Below are 15,878 nucleotides of genomic sequence, written 5' to 3'. Positions count from 1 at the left end.
TGAACCAGACACATTGATGCATGAATCAAATATTTGCATTTTAAATAACAAATGTTATTACTTAAAAATATGTGTCAGATTAATTTAACTTTTATACTTATTTCATGTTTTCTAATTAAAGAAGGAATATTCCTGTCTTGACTTTCCAGTTTCCATTTAATTTTTGATGTACTAATATTTTCATTGGATAATTCTACAGCACTACTTGTAAAATAACTACTTGGCAGAAAATTTTCAGAGAAGTTTATGGATGGCACTTTATTCCCGGGAGGACTTCCAGCCCAGAGATATCACAAATCCTCCATGGTTCATAAGACAGCAGTCTTGGAAATACAAACCGAAACCAGATGTTCTCTGGGGGTCCCTTTCACAGCTCTGTAATTTAGTAATTTAATTCAAGAAACCCATGAATTTATTAATATATTTTGGGAGCTTTGTTAGGGACAAAAGAGGCAAGATAACGTAGAGCCCTTGGTCTAGACTTTCATATTTGTGATCTATTTAATTTATCTATGTGAAATTAATTATAAACAGTTTACCTAACACTGCTCAGCCAGAAAAAGAGAAGGATTAATGTGTAACTGTCAGAAGAGTTATTTAAAAGCCTATTTCAAGGTCTCTTCTGGAAGAAAAAAACTCTCTGTAATGCATAATTAAAGCTGTTCATATGGTTTCAGTCTGAGCAATGTTACAGATGCAGTGAAAAGTCTGTTTCCTCAGTAAATGGAGTCATAAAATGTGGGTCCACTCCCCTGGGGCTAAGAATAAAGCATGGACAGGAGTCCTTTAGTAAAGGACATACGGAGGACGGATGAGCAATGCTGTCTGTGACAACGGTGGAAAACACAGTTTTCACATCTGACAACAATAACTGCTTTACCTTAACACGGAATTCACTTTTTCTGGGCCAGGGAGATGGCTCTGCAGGAAGAGCAAGCACTTGCTGCACAAGCAGGAGGCTCAGAGTCCCCAGTGCTCCCGTTAAAAGTCAGGCGTGGCCCGTGTGCTCACCTGTGACCCCAGCACTGAGGAGTGGAGAGGGACCATCACTGGGCGTTGCTGGATTCCAGCCTAGCTCGGGGTTCAATGAAAGATCTTCTCTCTGGCCTCCATGTGCATACAGGTGAGTGCACACACACACACACAGACACACACACACTCCACCACACACCTTCTTTCACACACACAAATCACTTTTTCTAAATCATCGTGTAAAAACTGCTATCAAGAGAAGTTAAATTAAGTTTCTACCATTGTGGAATCACATCTGGAATAACAAACCACAACACAAATGCTATTGAACATAAATTCAGTGTACTCAAATGCTGTTGAACATAAATTCAGTGTACTCAAATGCTGTTAAACATAAATTCAGTATACTCAAATAAACTCTTACTGATTACTGCATAATACACTTTAGTAATTAAAATTAAACTTGGAGGAGGAATTCACTATATCATTTCCTGCTTTTCTGTTTTTGTTTTTGTAGATAAGGTCTATGGACCCCACAACAGCTTCAAACTGGCTGTAGAGACAAGGATGACCTTGAACTTCTGACCCTCCTGTCTCCATTTGCCCAGTGCTGAGTACTGACCATCAGGGATCAGTTTATGCTGTGTTGGAAATTGAACCCAGGACTTCCTGGATGCTAGGCAAGCGGTCTAGCAACACAGTTACATTCTCATCCTTCCTCCCCGGCTTTCTTCCTCCCCGGCTTTCTTCCTCCCCTCCCTCCCTTCTTCCCATCTTCATTTAATACTCAAAACCACCATCTAATTTCTGTGGGCATATCCTCACTTTATAAAATGTGAAAGGCAGTTTGCACAGTGGTTAAAAGCAGGATTCGGGATCAGGCTGCTTTGGTCAGAACAGCCCACTAGGCACCATCTCACCTGTAAAATGGTGGTGACTGCGACCTCGTAGGACTGGTTGGAAGGGTTCAGTACGACAACAACAACAATGAACGTGGGCTCAGGAAAGGTTCAGTGTATACGCTGGGTGTAGCACGAACACTAACTGGCCTTATAATAAAAACCTGGAGCCCGATATGGGGTAAACGCTGAAAGATTAGAGGAAACAAGCCACAGCCACCTCTGACCTCGCCAACTCCTCAGCTGTAAAGGGAAGATCCTGTCTCCAGGAACCCTCAGACTGGATGCCCCTGAGTCCTCAGGGGAAAGGGCTCTGAACTCCTGTCTCCTCCCGCCTTATATTCCTTTCTCCGACCAGTCATATCACTTCCTGTCTCAACCTTCCTAGTGCTGGGATTAAAGGTGTGTGACTCCCAGGTACCAGGATTAAAGGTGTGAGCCATTACCGCCTGGCTCTGTTTCTCCTTTAGACTGGATTAACCTTGTATAGTCCAGGGTGGCCTGAACTCACAGAGATCTGTCTGCCTCTGCCACCCGAGTGCTAGGATTAAAGGTGTGCACCACCACCACCTAACCTCTGTGGCTATCTCTGTCCTCTGATCTTCAGACAAGCTTTATTTGTTAGAGCATACACAAAAATATCACCACAGCTGGGATTTTAGATCTTAACACTCACACTATCACAGAGACGGAATGGGAGCTTCAGGAGAATTACCTTCCCCAGGTAAACAGAAGGATTCAGGCAGTTTTGTCACAAAAGCAGAATTCTTAGTATTAAAAAAAACTTAATGAAGTTTATGTATGTGTGTCTGTGTGTGGGGATATGCGCATGAGCGCAGGGTGGTACAGAGCTAGGAGAGCGTACCTGATACCCCAGAGCTGGAGTTACAGGGGGTTGTGATCCACCTGATGGAGGTTCTGGGAACAGAACTCAGGTCCTCTGTCCGAGTATGTGTGCTTTGAGCTGCTGAGCCAATGCTCCACCCCGGAGGTGGAGTTCTTAACCTCGCTGCTTGACACTGCACACTAGGACAGCAGGTGTCTGGGCTTTTGTTTACTTGCTTGGTTGCTTGGTTTGGTTTGATGACTGGTTTTGTTTTCTTGCAGTGCTGGGGAGGGACCCCAGGGCCTCAGGGTAGGCAAGCACACTACCTCTGGGCTACACACCCAGCCTCTGAGGGCATTTTCCACACTGCTTCATGCTGACCCTGTGAAACCCCTACACTCCATCTTATGGAGCTGAAAACCATGCCTACTCGGCTGTGCAGGACAAATTCCTACCCCTGCAGGAATTTACAGATTCTAGAAGAGCAAAGGGCCTCCGCAAAGGCAACCGCTAAGGAAGAAGGACGTGTGTACAAACCCAGTTCTCTTCACTCTGTCCATACCACACAGCACCGAAACAAGGAGTGTCTCAGGAGGAAAGAGACATTGTTAATAGGAGAGAGAGAGATGTCAACACAGACCATCTCCTGCGGATAACTATCTCCTGCGGATAGGTGGATCGTACTCCTTCTTATGCCCAGAGTTTTCAACAGCTGTGGGACAGTCTCTACACAGTAGCCTATTTTGTCATATACTGGGAAGAAGGAATAGGAACTGGTGTCAATTGCTTTAAATATACTCTAGAATGAAGACAGGAGATGCACACACATGGATGGGTTTCTAGAACATGCTGATAGAGTTGGGTGTTCTAGATGACAGTGGATAGGCTTTATCAGATACATGAGGGTCATAACCATCTTCCTTCTGAAATTGCCCTGGTCTTACACCACTCCTAATTCACAGCTGTATTAGTGGTGATATCATTGTTGAGTAAAATCACAATTCATATACCTTTTTGAGAAATAAAATTACATTCAAACAGATTTTTGCCCATAGAATGAGTTCAAAACAAACAAAAATACAGCAGCTTACATTTTCAAACATTACACTAATAAACAAATGACCTAATAACTTTTTGAGTAATGAATGCAGAGCTGGGAAACTCCTGCATGCTTGAAGCCTGAAATAGAACTTCAATATAAACTCAACTACGGCATCAATCATATTATAACAATAATAATTTATTAAAATACTACAACCTGTACAGTTTGACTGACAAAAGCTTAATGTGATTATTTTAATCACAATCAATAGATTTTGGACCTTCAAAGAGAAAGCCAGTAGGGTAACCACAATGAGTCCTCAAATGTTTCATTTTAATATAAAGTAAATGGTCATTGACACTGAGGTATCCAATTCAAAATCTTGTTGATTGGTGATTTAGCTATTAGGGACCCACAGCACAGGATCTCTGGCAGCTGATGCATGCTACAGCATGTCTGCAAGCTCTTTTTCTTCTATCAGATTGAAGAGATGGCCAGTCATAAGGATCAACTCCTACTTCTTTGCTTTCTTTGAGAAGTAGATTCTGTCATCTATCTATCTATCTATCTATCTATCTATCTATCTATCTATCTACTATCTATTTATCTGCTATCTATCATCTATCATCTACCTATAAGTCTATAGATATATAGAGGAAGGGAGAGACGAAGAGAGAAAGTGTATCTCCTCTATCAATCATTATGCAATAGTCACCATTTATCTGAAGAAGACACATCCCAAGATCCCCAGTGAGTTCCTAAAACTACACATAGTACTGAACTCCCTATTTTTTACATACATACAATGCACTTCTGTTTATACATTAAGAAGTGTAAGAGATTAATGACAGTAACCAATAGCAAGAGAGAACAACTAATTCAATATACTATAGTAAGCATTATGTGAATATGGTCTTTTTCTTTTTCAAAATTTTGTAACATAGTCACCCTTTTAGTGATGATGTGAGATGATGCAGCAGCTATGGGATGAGATGAGTGATGCAGGCATTGTGTTATAACATCAGGATATTATGGAAGAGCAAACTGAAGAAGCCCTGCAACACCCGGGCTGTTGAGCTGATAACCACACAGCTACCGAGTGACTAATGGAAGGAAGTGCACACAGTACTGATACTTTAAACAAAGAAAAAATTCACATCCTGAGTAGGATGGAGGTGGACTGCTCAGAGTGACACACAATTTAAGACCATGAGTTGTGTATTTGGGGGACCTTTCTATTTAACATAACACGTTTGGACAGTGAGTAATTGAAATCCCGGATACAGGAGAAGTTCTGTATGGATAACTTAGGGTCTTTCTTGGGAAATGCCTTCAAGTCAAAACTAGGCAGTTTACTCCCATGGAAATGAGCAATACCAGGCACATAAGGCAAGCCTGCCTCATTCGTGAGCACCTGCCCCATCTGACCACCCTCAGCCAAGAACGTACAACACTGTGGATCCCGCACCATACCTGAGGGTCGGGACCGTCATTAGCCTCCGTCACGGCTATGTGCTTGTCGGCGTTTTCATCATCTTGTTCAACTGCTTTAGAGAAATAAAGACAAACATACATCGCATCGTAAGAAAATGTTTCAGGTAATTTTTTCCAGATAACAACTTGTCAGGAAAAAAATAATGCTAGACTCATAAAATGAAAACACAGCAACACCATTTGTTATTTGCATGGAAGGTTACCTGTCACACTGGGTGTTTGTCATGTACATTTTCTCAAATACTAAACCAACGACAGTGGGAAATTTTAATTTCAGTTCTTCTCTCCATCCCATCCCATCCTGACATGATCCTTTTAGTGTTTTACTTTACCAAAGGAACCCTGGGGTACAGGCAAGGATATAGTCTGGGGTACAGGCAAGGACATCAGAAGAAGTCTGGGGTACAGGCAAGGGTGTCTACTCATTTTCATCGAGAGTCGTTAAAGTATTATTTTAATGGAGGACTGAACTATATTCACAGGTCATCACTAAGATATCAAGATAAGCCTTGAACACTGGATCCTCCTATCTCAACTTCCCAAGTAACTGGGACTATAACTGCACACACACATACGTGTGTGTGTGTGTGTGTGTGTGTGTGTGTGTGTGTGTGTGTGTGTGTGTGTTATTCTAGGTGGCAAGGAAACAATACTTTATGGCTCAGTTTATGGGTGCACGGTCACCACAAACTCCTAACAATCCTCCTCCTTCCCCTCTGGACCTCCTTGTCAAGCATTTTGTGGTCCTTCCCTCCCTGCTGCAACCTCCCACATGAAGCCCTGGCTCCAGACTCTTCTTTACTTAGTCCGGCATGGTGCAACTTCGAAAGCAGTCAGTCTCAAAGAATATAAATACAAGCGCCATTCTGGCTTGTGGATTCCTCATCTCAGAAGTCGGCTCACTACTGACAGGATTCCTCCCACTGTCCAGCTTCCTTGGAATCTCTACTCTCACACAGACATTCGATCACAAATACAACGTATGCAACTCTGATCCAAGCTTGACCACGGAACAGCTTTCCAGGATGTACAACTTGTTTGTACAGTTAAAAGCAAGTGTGTGCTGAGAGTGCCTACTGTGTGCCTGGCATTGGAGTTTTGCTCACAGACAAGACAGATAAGCCCCAGGAAGTACCCGGGGAAACAGTCAGTTACAACAATTAATGTAAGATGTAGTGAAGGTTGGGGAGATGGCTAACTGTATAAAGTCTCTTGCCACCTGAGGACCGGAGTGTGGTTTCTGCTGTTTGTTTTCTGATTTCCACATGAACACCATGTCATAAGCACCCCCTCCCACACACACACACACACACACACCAAAGTCAATGTAATTGTGGTGGTTTGAAAGAAAATGGCCCCCAAAGAGAGTGGCAGTATTAGGAGGTGTGGCCTTGTTGGAGGAAGTGTGTCACTGTGGGGTGGGCTTTGAGGTCTCTTTTGTTCAAGCTTCCCACAGTGTGTCAGCTAGTCAACTTCCTGTTGCCTGCAAGATGTAGGACCCTCAGCTACTCCAGCACCACATCTGCCTGCAGGCTGCCATGCTCCCCATCATGATGATAGTGGACTGAACCTCTGAAACTGTAAGTGAGCCACCCCAAGTAAATGGTTTCTTTACAAGAGTTGCTGTGTTCATGGTGTCTCTTCACAGCAATCAAAACACTAAGACAGAAGTTGGTACCAGGGACTGGGGTATTGTTGTGATAGGCCTGACCATGGTCATGTTTTTATTTGGAGGAATTTGGGCTTTGGTACTTTGGGTTAGAAAAGCAGTGGGATGCTTTAAGCACTGCTTAATGGACCATACTAGTAGGAACATGGAAGACAGAGGTCTTAATAGTTATTTGAACTATGCAGGTGCTCACTCAAGAGGTTTCAGAGAAGAAATTTAGTATGTTGTCTAGAGATTGTTCTTGTGATATTTTGGTGAAGAAAGTGGCTGCCTTTTGTCCTTGTCCAAAGAGTCTGTCTGAGGCTAAATAAAGTGAAGAATGTTGGATTAATTCCATTGGCAGAAGATCTCACAACAGCCTAGTTATGTAGATATTAGCGGTAACTCTAATGAAGATTTACCATGAAAAGGAGCAAGCTGAGCAAGGAAAAACATTTGAGGAGAAAAGGGACACCAGAAAGTGGAATGTTACTCAAGGAGATAAACAGAATAAGAAACGGAATAAAGGGAATGATGGCCTCAGGGTAAGATCCCGCCCAGCTAAGTTTCGAACTTGTGAAAAGGAACTGAGGAAAAGCTAAGAGCTGGGTATGGTGGTGCACACCTTTAATCCCAGCCCTAGGAAGGCAGAAGCGGGCAGGTCTCTGAGTTTGAGGCCAGCCTGGTCTACACAGCAAGTTTCAGAGCAGCCAAGCTTAGGCAGTGGAAGAGAATGCTGGTGAAGATGTAATTGAACAAGTGGGTCATGTTCCAACTCCAGTGAGCAGCAGAACTTGGCAGCTTTGGCCACATGGTTCTGGCTTTAGAGTTAAGGATAGAAGAAAGGAATTATGGAATAAAGCCGCTGAGGCCAGGCATGTGTCAGGGATGTCCCTGAATGGAGGCCTAGTTGAGAGGCCATTGTGTGAAGCTGTGAAGTTGAGATGCCAGAGTCGTGGGATACCTGCCAAGGAAAGCTGCTAACAGGGAGTGGAACCAGCCCAAGAGAGAGAAGTGTGCTGCAGTCAAACCTGAATGGAGTTAGAAATCTGAAGAGTGTTTTGACATCAGACATGGAGATGCAGAGTTTGGAGTTTGCCCAGCTGGTTTTCAGTCTTGCTTTGGTCCAGTACTCCCTTACCATGCTCCCTCCCTATGTTCTGGAAATGGTAATGTATATCCTGTGCCATTACATGTTCAAAGTATGTGATCTGTTTTTTGATTTTGATTTTATAGGGGATTATAGTTAAGAGATTGCGTGAATCTCAGAAGAGACTTTGAACTTTGGACTTTTATACGTTATTGTGATTGTGATAGACTATGGGGACTTTTAAAGTTGGACTAAATGCATTTTGCCTTTGGGGCCCAGGGAGTGAAATGTGGTGGTTTGAAAGAAAATGGTCCCCAAAAGGAGTGGCACTATTAGGAGGTGTGCCCTTGTTGGAGGAGGCATGTAACCGTTGGGGTGAGCCTTGAAGTCTCTTTTGCTCAAGCTTCCCTCAGTGTATCAGTCAGTAGACCTCTTGTTATCTGCAAGATGTAGGACTCTCAGCTATTCCTCCAGCACCACATCTGTCTGCATGCCACCATGCTGCCCACCATGATGATAATAGACTGAACCTCTAAAACTGCTAGGAAGCCACCTCAATGAAATGTTTTACTTTATAAGTGTTGCCATGGTCATGGTGTCTTTTCACAGCAATTAAAAAAAAAACCCAAGACAGCAATAGAATCTTTAACTGAGATAAGATGAAAAGTCATACAAGAACAACTATGAAAACGCGGCAGACCCCCATAGAGATCATGCAAGCCAGGAGGACATGGGTGGTGCTTCTTTGAAAAATCGTATTTGCGCCGAGACTTAAGGCTGAGCTAATCCCACTGCAGGACACAATGAGACATGAAAAACCTGGAGACAGTACAGACCACAGACAATTTAGCCTTGAGCCAGAGAACACGGCGAACCACTGAAGAATCTGTATCCTTCGATGCCTATGTTCTCAAGTTCTGTCAGCCTCTCTGTGGATAATGAAGGATATCACAGCAGCAAGTGGAAACAGAGAGGCCAGTCAGGAGACTGCTACAGTGGCCTTCCTTAGAAGTGGGATGACTTAGGCTAGGGAGGCAGCAAAGAGAAAGATAGCTGTGGAGGACTCGGGCTGTCCTTGTAGACAGAGTGAACTCCACCCGACAGTAAACTGAGGATGGGGGGGGGGTGCAGGGAAGAAGTGAATGAAGAATTAGCAGTCTTAGGCAGAGCCCTGTGCTCACCATAACACTCACCCTCTGCCCTCTCCATCAAAAGGAGGACGACCACCTACAACCCCGACCCTAACTGCACTCAAGGACTCACTCACCGTGGACTTACAAATACTATACTTTCTGCTGAGCAGTTTTCAGAATATCGTTTCGCATGTTTTTGCTTCTGTATGGCTTTTGTGCCCGCTGTGTGCCACTCACTACGAAGCCCACTAGAGCTCTGCGTACAGTGTGCTCCGTGAAAGCGAACAGGCTGAACAATGCATTGCCAAGCGGCCAGAATGGCTCTACTTGACACCACTTACTTACATAATATAAAAAGCTACATCTCTTAACTATTCATGAAAGGAGGGAAGACAGTTCCCCTATTAAACTACCCAGATAACTAGGGCCACTCCTACCAGCTGAGCATGCCCGGGCTAAGCAGAGACAGTGGAAATGAGTAGAGGCTCTGCCCCTATTTGCATCAAAAAGTCCCATTCATGCTTGTTCAAAAGAGGTCCCCTACTGCTACTACAGACCACTTAGGAGGGAATTTAAAGGAAAAAAAAAATCACTAGGAGAGACAAGGAAAGGAAAAAATAATTTAGAAAAATATCCTCAACTCCTCTTAAAAAGGCAACAGGCCCTGTAAGCAAGCAAGTCCATTCAACCAAATGAAATTCCATATGAAGTTTTATCCTGTGAGCAAGCTAATAGTCATGAATGGAGGCTTCCTTTACATGAGGATTGTTGTGGAATATTTGGGTACACTGTAAAGATGTGTCTCTGCCTAAAGCGTCTTCTGATTGGTTTAATAAAGAGCTGAATGGCAAATAGTTAGGAAGGAGAGAATAGGTGGGATTTCCAGGGTAAGAAGGAAGAAAAATCTAGGTACGTGGATTTTGCCAGAGACTCCGCAGAAGTCAGACCAGAACAGAGGTAACTGAGCCACATGAAAGAATGTGGATCAGTAGAGACTGGTTGATTTAAGTTATAATAGCTAGTTGGAAAAAGAGCCTAAGCTAAGGCCAAGTTTTCATAATTAATATTAAGTCTCTGTGTCATTATTTGGGAGCTGGTGGTCCCACAAAAGAAGTCTGACTACATTTGAAAAAGCTTGTTACAGAGGACTAGCAATTCATGAGCACTTAATTTGTGATTTAGGTATTTTCTTTCATTCTTCAAACTTTTACTTTTGATTAATAATAAAGAAAATAAAACTTTGAAATATTTTGGTCAATGAAGTCATGCTTTTCTGAAACCATGTCCTGGGGCCTAGGTGTTTTTTTCTCACCTAATTCAACTAAGATACAGAACATTAGGGTAATGCACATCAACTGGTTTTTTTTTTAATGTTGGACAGAGTTAATACTGATTTTTAAAGAAAGTGTGTGTATGTATGTCTGAGAGAGAGAGCTGGGGGGAAGACACACACACACACACACACACACACACACACACACACACTTGAGAATGGTTTTTTTTTTTTTTTTGAGGCAGGGCATGTTTGAGACAAGGTTTCTCTGTGTAGCTCCGGCTGTCCTGGAACTCACTTCGTAAAGCAGGCTGGCCTGGAATTCACAGAGATCTACCTACCTCTGCCTCTTGAATACTGAGACTAAAGGTGTGTCATCACGCACAACTCCAGATAGTTCTTAATACAAAGAAGTAGAATCAAAGGAAGAAGAGATGGCATACAAGAAAAAAAGATGTTTGTCCCCAGTAGCAATATTGCATTCATTTACTCATTCATTCATTCATTCATTCATTCACTCATTCATTCATTCATGCCAGGATTTGAGCTTAGGCCTTTGAGCCTATACTACCATTTATCTTTATCAACAATATCACACTTATTTTCACATCTTTAAAGATGTCAAATACCCATGGTCTGGTATTACACTTAAATAACAGTGGAAGTTAGAAAAATAGGCAAATTAAGTGGCTTACCCAAAGGGCAGCCAGACTGTATCTACGTCTATATACCGGAGGATAAAGAAAAGAGAATGTCCTATCTAGTATATAAATAATCTTAGTTTTTTTTTTTTTTTAAAAAAAAACTGAATAATTATAACTTTCTCAGGGTGCATTTAGCCTGTGGTTCATATGTATCTCTAGAGAATAAAACTTACTTGTTCTAGATTTTCAAGGACTTATGTTCAACCCATGAAATCATGTACATGAAATATGTAACTGGAACTTTCTATTGATCCTATAACATATACACTAATGTCAAAGAATATGTTAGGAGGCAACTTCTCTCTTCCTGTCTCCTAAGAGTAGGGTCAATGGCAAGAGGAGGGAGGTGGGGCAGTTGTTTAGACTCTGGGTTCAGTTTTTCTCTTATCTGATCAAATAAGGGTAGGTTGGAGGAGAGTTTCTATGCAAATATTGATTCTGGGACAGTTCCCTCCAGCAGGACATGTACACAGGAATGACATTTCTGGGACCAGGGAGGCTAGAAGCCTCACCTTCTGCCAACACAAACCATCTCCTTATCTCTCCACACACAGAATCTAAAAGCAAGAATCAGCCTTTAAAAATAACTTTCAGCATAACAAAACCACAAGTATAAGACTCAGAGTATGTACTTTGAATAGTGAACATTAGAGGCCACATGAGAACTAACAGTATATGTGAACTACTTAGCACCAATTCACACAAGAGTATTTAGTTTAAATGCATCTGTTTGTAAATTAGCCAGGAGGGAGCCCGGAGCTAGAGCCGACAGCTTCCAAGGCGCTACAGCCTGCCTTGATAGCACTTTATTTCTTCCTTTTAGCTTTTCTTTTAGAACCTCATGCATAAGTACAGTGCTTATATAATTCTCACCCTTCCCTAATCCCCTTCAATCTCCTCCCATGTGCCCTCCAACTCCTCAAATTCATGACCTCTTCACTATTGTTACACACACACACACAATTTATGAGTCCATTTAGTGTTGCTTGTATTTATGTGTTTATGGCTGACCCTTTGGGATTAGATAACTGTCTGGGGTCATCCCTAGAGAAAGCTGATTCTCCTTTTCTCAGGAGCCATTTAATTCTCTGCAGCTCTTCATCTTAGGTAGGGAGGGACTTGTGAAATTTTCCCCAGCCACATTGGCATGTTGACTGGTGTTCTCATTATATGAGGATGTGAGGAAAGGGGACCCTTCATTCATTGTTAGTGGGATTGTAAACCAGTGTAGACATTATGGAGATCAGTGTGGAAAATTCTCAAAAAACTAAAAGCAGATCTCTCCTACGACTGAGCTCTACCACTCCTGGGCGCGTGCCCAAAGGACTCTGTATGCTACTTTACAGCTACTTGCTCAGCCATTCACTGCTGCTCTATTTGAAATACCCAGGAAATGGAAGCAACCTAAATGTCCTTCAACCGATGAATGGTCAATGAAAATGTGGTAAAAAACACAGTGGAATTCTATTCAGCAGTACAGAAAAACCAAATCATGAAATCTGTGAGTAAACAAAGAGAACTGGAGGGTAGTGTACTGAGTAAGGAAATCCAGGCCCAGAAAGATAGTACTGTGTCCCCAGGAACAACTTCCTTCCTTCCTTCCTTCCTTCCTTCCTTCCTTCCTTCCTTCCTTCCTTCCTTCCTTCCTTTCTCCCTCCCCCCTCTTTCTTTTCTTTCTTTCTTTGGTTGCTTTTTAATGTGTATGAGTGTTTTGCCTGCATATATGTACACACCACATGCATGTCTGATGCCCTTGGAGGCCAGAAGAGGGTGTCATATCCCCTAGAACTGGATACAGACAGTTGTGAGCAACCATGTAGGCGATGGGGAACCCAACTAGTGTCCTCCATAAGGGCAGCCAGCGCTTTGAACCACTGAGCCCTTTCTCCAGCCGCATGGAACAAGTTTTCTCTCCTCACAACTTACTATGATGGACATTAAGGAAACTCTTCCAGTTGTTCTGGTGGAAGCTCCACCTCAGCCCCTGGCACCCTGGCATCCATATACCCAAAGAGTCTGGAATGTTCTGGTGGGAGATCCACCTCAACTCCCCTCCCCCATCTCTTTCCCCAAACCCACACCCTCAAGGCCTGCCAAACACGGCCCCTTCCCCAGAGATGTTCAAGACCACGCTCATAGGGTACTTAAACTGCACCCCAGAAAACAGACATGTGGTTCCTGGTCGCTCATCCCTGTCTCCTCTCTGGGTGGCTAGAGAATCACCCGGGAACACTTTACCCATTAAACCAAGGATTTTTCTAAGTTGGTCTGATCTGGATTGCTGCATAGGCAGAGAAGCTTATTGGGGTGCAAAAAACTTATCACCAGTGACTCCACTAACATTACTTAAACCAAAATGTTACTGGTAGCCTTTCATTTTTTAAAGTTTATTTTTTTGCTTGAGATAAAGTCTTGCCACAGTCCCCTAGCTGGTCTAGTACTTACTAGGCTGTTGTAGAATATTACTTTAACTATATAATGGTGTGTTGCATTTGTTTAACTATGTAAAAATGTGTTGTTGTTTTACCTTGCCTGCCTAAGTCACCAGATGTTCTAATAAAAAGCTGAATGGCCAATAGCTAAGCAGTAGAGGGTCAGGCGGGGCTGGCAGGCAGACAGAATAAATAGGAGGAGGAATCTAGGCTGGAAAGGGAGAAGAGAAAAGAGAAAAGAACATGGGAGAAAGAGAGGGAGGCACCCGGGGCCAGCCAGCCAGACACAAGGACGAAGAGAAGCAGGTTAATTTAAGTTACAAGAGCCAGTGGGACAAGCCTGAGATGAGGCTGAGCATTCATAACTGATATTAGTTCTCTGTGTCATGATTTGGGAGCTGGTTGGTGGCCTAAAAGAAAGCCTGGTACACTATGCTGCCCAGGCTGGCTTCCCAATCACATCAGCGTTCCTGCTCTGTCCTGCTGATGCTGTGATGATAACGTGATGCTCACCGAATGTGTCCTCAGCCACTTAGACACATGAGAGCTGTGCACCACAGTTGGCATGCTGCTTTTTAAAATCGATCGACCCGTTTGGTTTTTCTCAAAGAACTTACAAGTCCATGAAAAGTGTTGCTGCAGATAGAAATCCAGCATTTCCAGCCGCTTGTGAACAGTCAGCAAAGATTACTAAGAAAGATAGTTAACTGAACACTTGGTAAAGAGTTTAAGAGGTGGCAAGAAGAGGTTCCTCCACATATGCGGCATGGTCTCTGAGGCAGTGCCGGCCAAACTGCAGATGAGCCAGTCTGCTCTTGGTGTTTTGTTTTCCGGAGATAGACTGACTAGCTCAGACTACTGCCCCCACTTCCCGAGTGCTAGTTTTACTGGCCAGTGATACAACCTATTATTCATGTTAATCCTGGAATGAATTCCTTTTCAATTTTTTCCCTCTTTGGTGAAACAGGACAGAATGTAACAGAAAACTCTGAAAAAACATTTAAGATCAAGATGCATTAGAACTGGTCTTTTTCACAGGTGGGAGCACAATGTGTATGGATGGGGGGGGTCCTTTATGTGTTCTCCGGGCTGTGGACATAAACACGTTAGGAAAACACTGCAGAGTTTCCAGCCGCAGGAGGCAGGGCCCAGATCCTCTTTAGGTAAACAAGCAGCTGTTGTTCTGTACCATCCTGCAGAGGGCTCATAATATTGTTTTAGGAAGCCCCTCCACAACACACCCTGTGCTTCCAGCAAGGAACTCCGTGTGAAGTGGCAGGGTAGTCCGCCGCAGCAGCATGCCATGTGTGGCCAGCACACTGACAGCCGTTCCAAGGCTCAAATCCCTTCTTATCCATAACAACAGAAAAGCAGTCGCAAACCTTTACTGCATCAGCGACGATGTTTATTTTAGCATTGAAATTTGAAAATTAGGGGCCAGTGTTTGCAGCCTAGTGCCTGTACTTGTCATGGTATTTGAGTCTGGATCCCACCCCCTCCCCCCCATACACCTGAATGCTGACCAGGGATCACACACCCATGTGTAACCAAGTTTTCTCTCTGCCCTGTTCTGTTAGCCTGTCAGCTGATGGTGGTACTATTATTCATTTCAAACGCTCCTTTCCACGTCCTTTATCGTCCTGCAAGCTGGCCCTGGGCTCTCTTGTCTTTGCTGCTTCCCTCGGTGATTGTATCTGCTCCTGTGGTTTCAGTTTTCACCACAATGCGGGCTATTTACCAATCTGGGTTTCTATTCCTGCCTTCCCCTGTGAGGCCCAGGTCCACATTGCCAATCACACACTGAATCCTTGCATTTTACACAATATGACCTTACCTGTGGAAAGACGGCTGTGGCAGGGTTGTGGTACTGCCTCTGCATAAGGTCTGAGGAGGCTAAGACCTGGGTCACATGTTCTGCCCTTGCCCTGCCCTCAGCCTCTTCTTAACCTCAGCAAGGTGCTGCTCTTGGTGGGAACTGGGAGGAGGGCAACTTTTCTAAGGTGGGGCTGAATGGGCAGTATTTAGGCTGCTACAGCATTCCCTTGAAGGGTATAATGGGACTCCAGCCTCCTCCTTCTCCCACCTAGTTCCTGGCCAGAGGTGAGTAATTTTACTAGTTCACATACTTCCACCATGATTGGCTATCTCCCTACAAGCCCAAAGCAATGGGGCCAATCGATCATGACTGAAACTTCAAAACCCATGGACTCAAATAAGTCTTTTCTCTTTCTAAGTTAATTTTGGTGATGGAAAGCTGACTGGCACAGGCCTGAGGAACACAGAGGTCATTTAACAGCATGTGAAGGAATATAAATGAGGTAAAATACAGTCCTTGCAATGACCGTGTGCCACTCTTGAGCACTAA

At 43.5% G+C, this 15,878-nt stretch overlaps 1 protein-coding gene across 2 annotated transcripts in view; it reads right to left on the bottom strand.

The window, feature by feature from the left end:
* Rapgef5 (Rap guanine nucleotide exchange factor 5) overlaps positions 1-15,878 on the bottom strand; it is a 235,315-nt gene that overhangs the window by 109,359 nt on the left and 110,078 nt on the right. The window contains exon 8 of one of the 2 annotated variants that reach the window (XM_028880927.2): positions 5,213-5,286. In XM_028880927.2, the coding sequence (XP_028736760.1) occupies positions 5,213-5,286 (74 nt within the window). The remainder of the gene's footprint in view (positions 1-5,212; positions 5,287-15,878) is intronic. The other variant, XM_037210915.1, reaches the window with a different exon arrangement.

Source organism: Peromyscus leucopus, chromosome 14, assembly GCF_004664715.2.
Source record: "Peromyscus leucopus breed LL Stock chromosome 14, UCI_PerLeu_2.1, whole genome shotgun sequence".
NCBI classification, from domain to species: Eukaryota; Metazoa; Chordata; class Mammalia; order Rodentia; family Cricetidae; genus Peromyscus; species Peromyscus leucopus.
The sequence above is the reverse complement of the archived record's forward strand: the minus strand, read 5'-3'. Positions and strand labels throughout refer to the sequence as shown.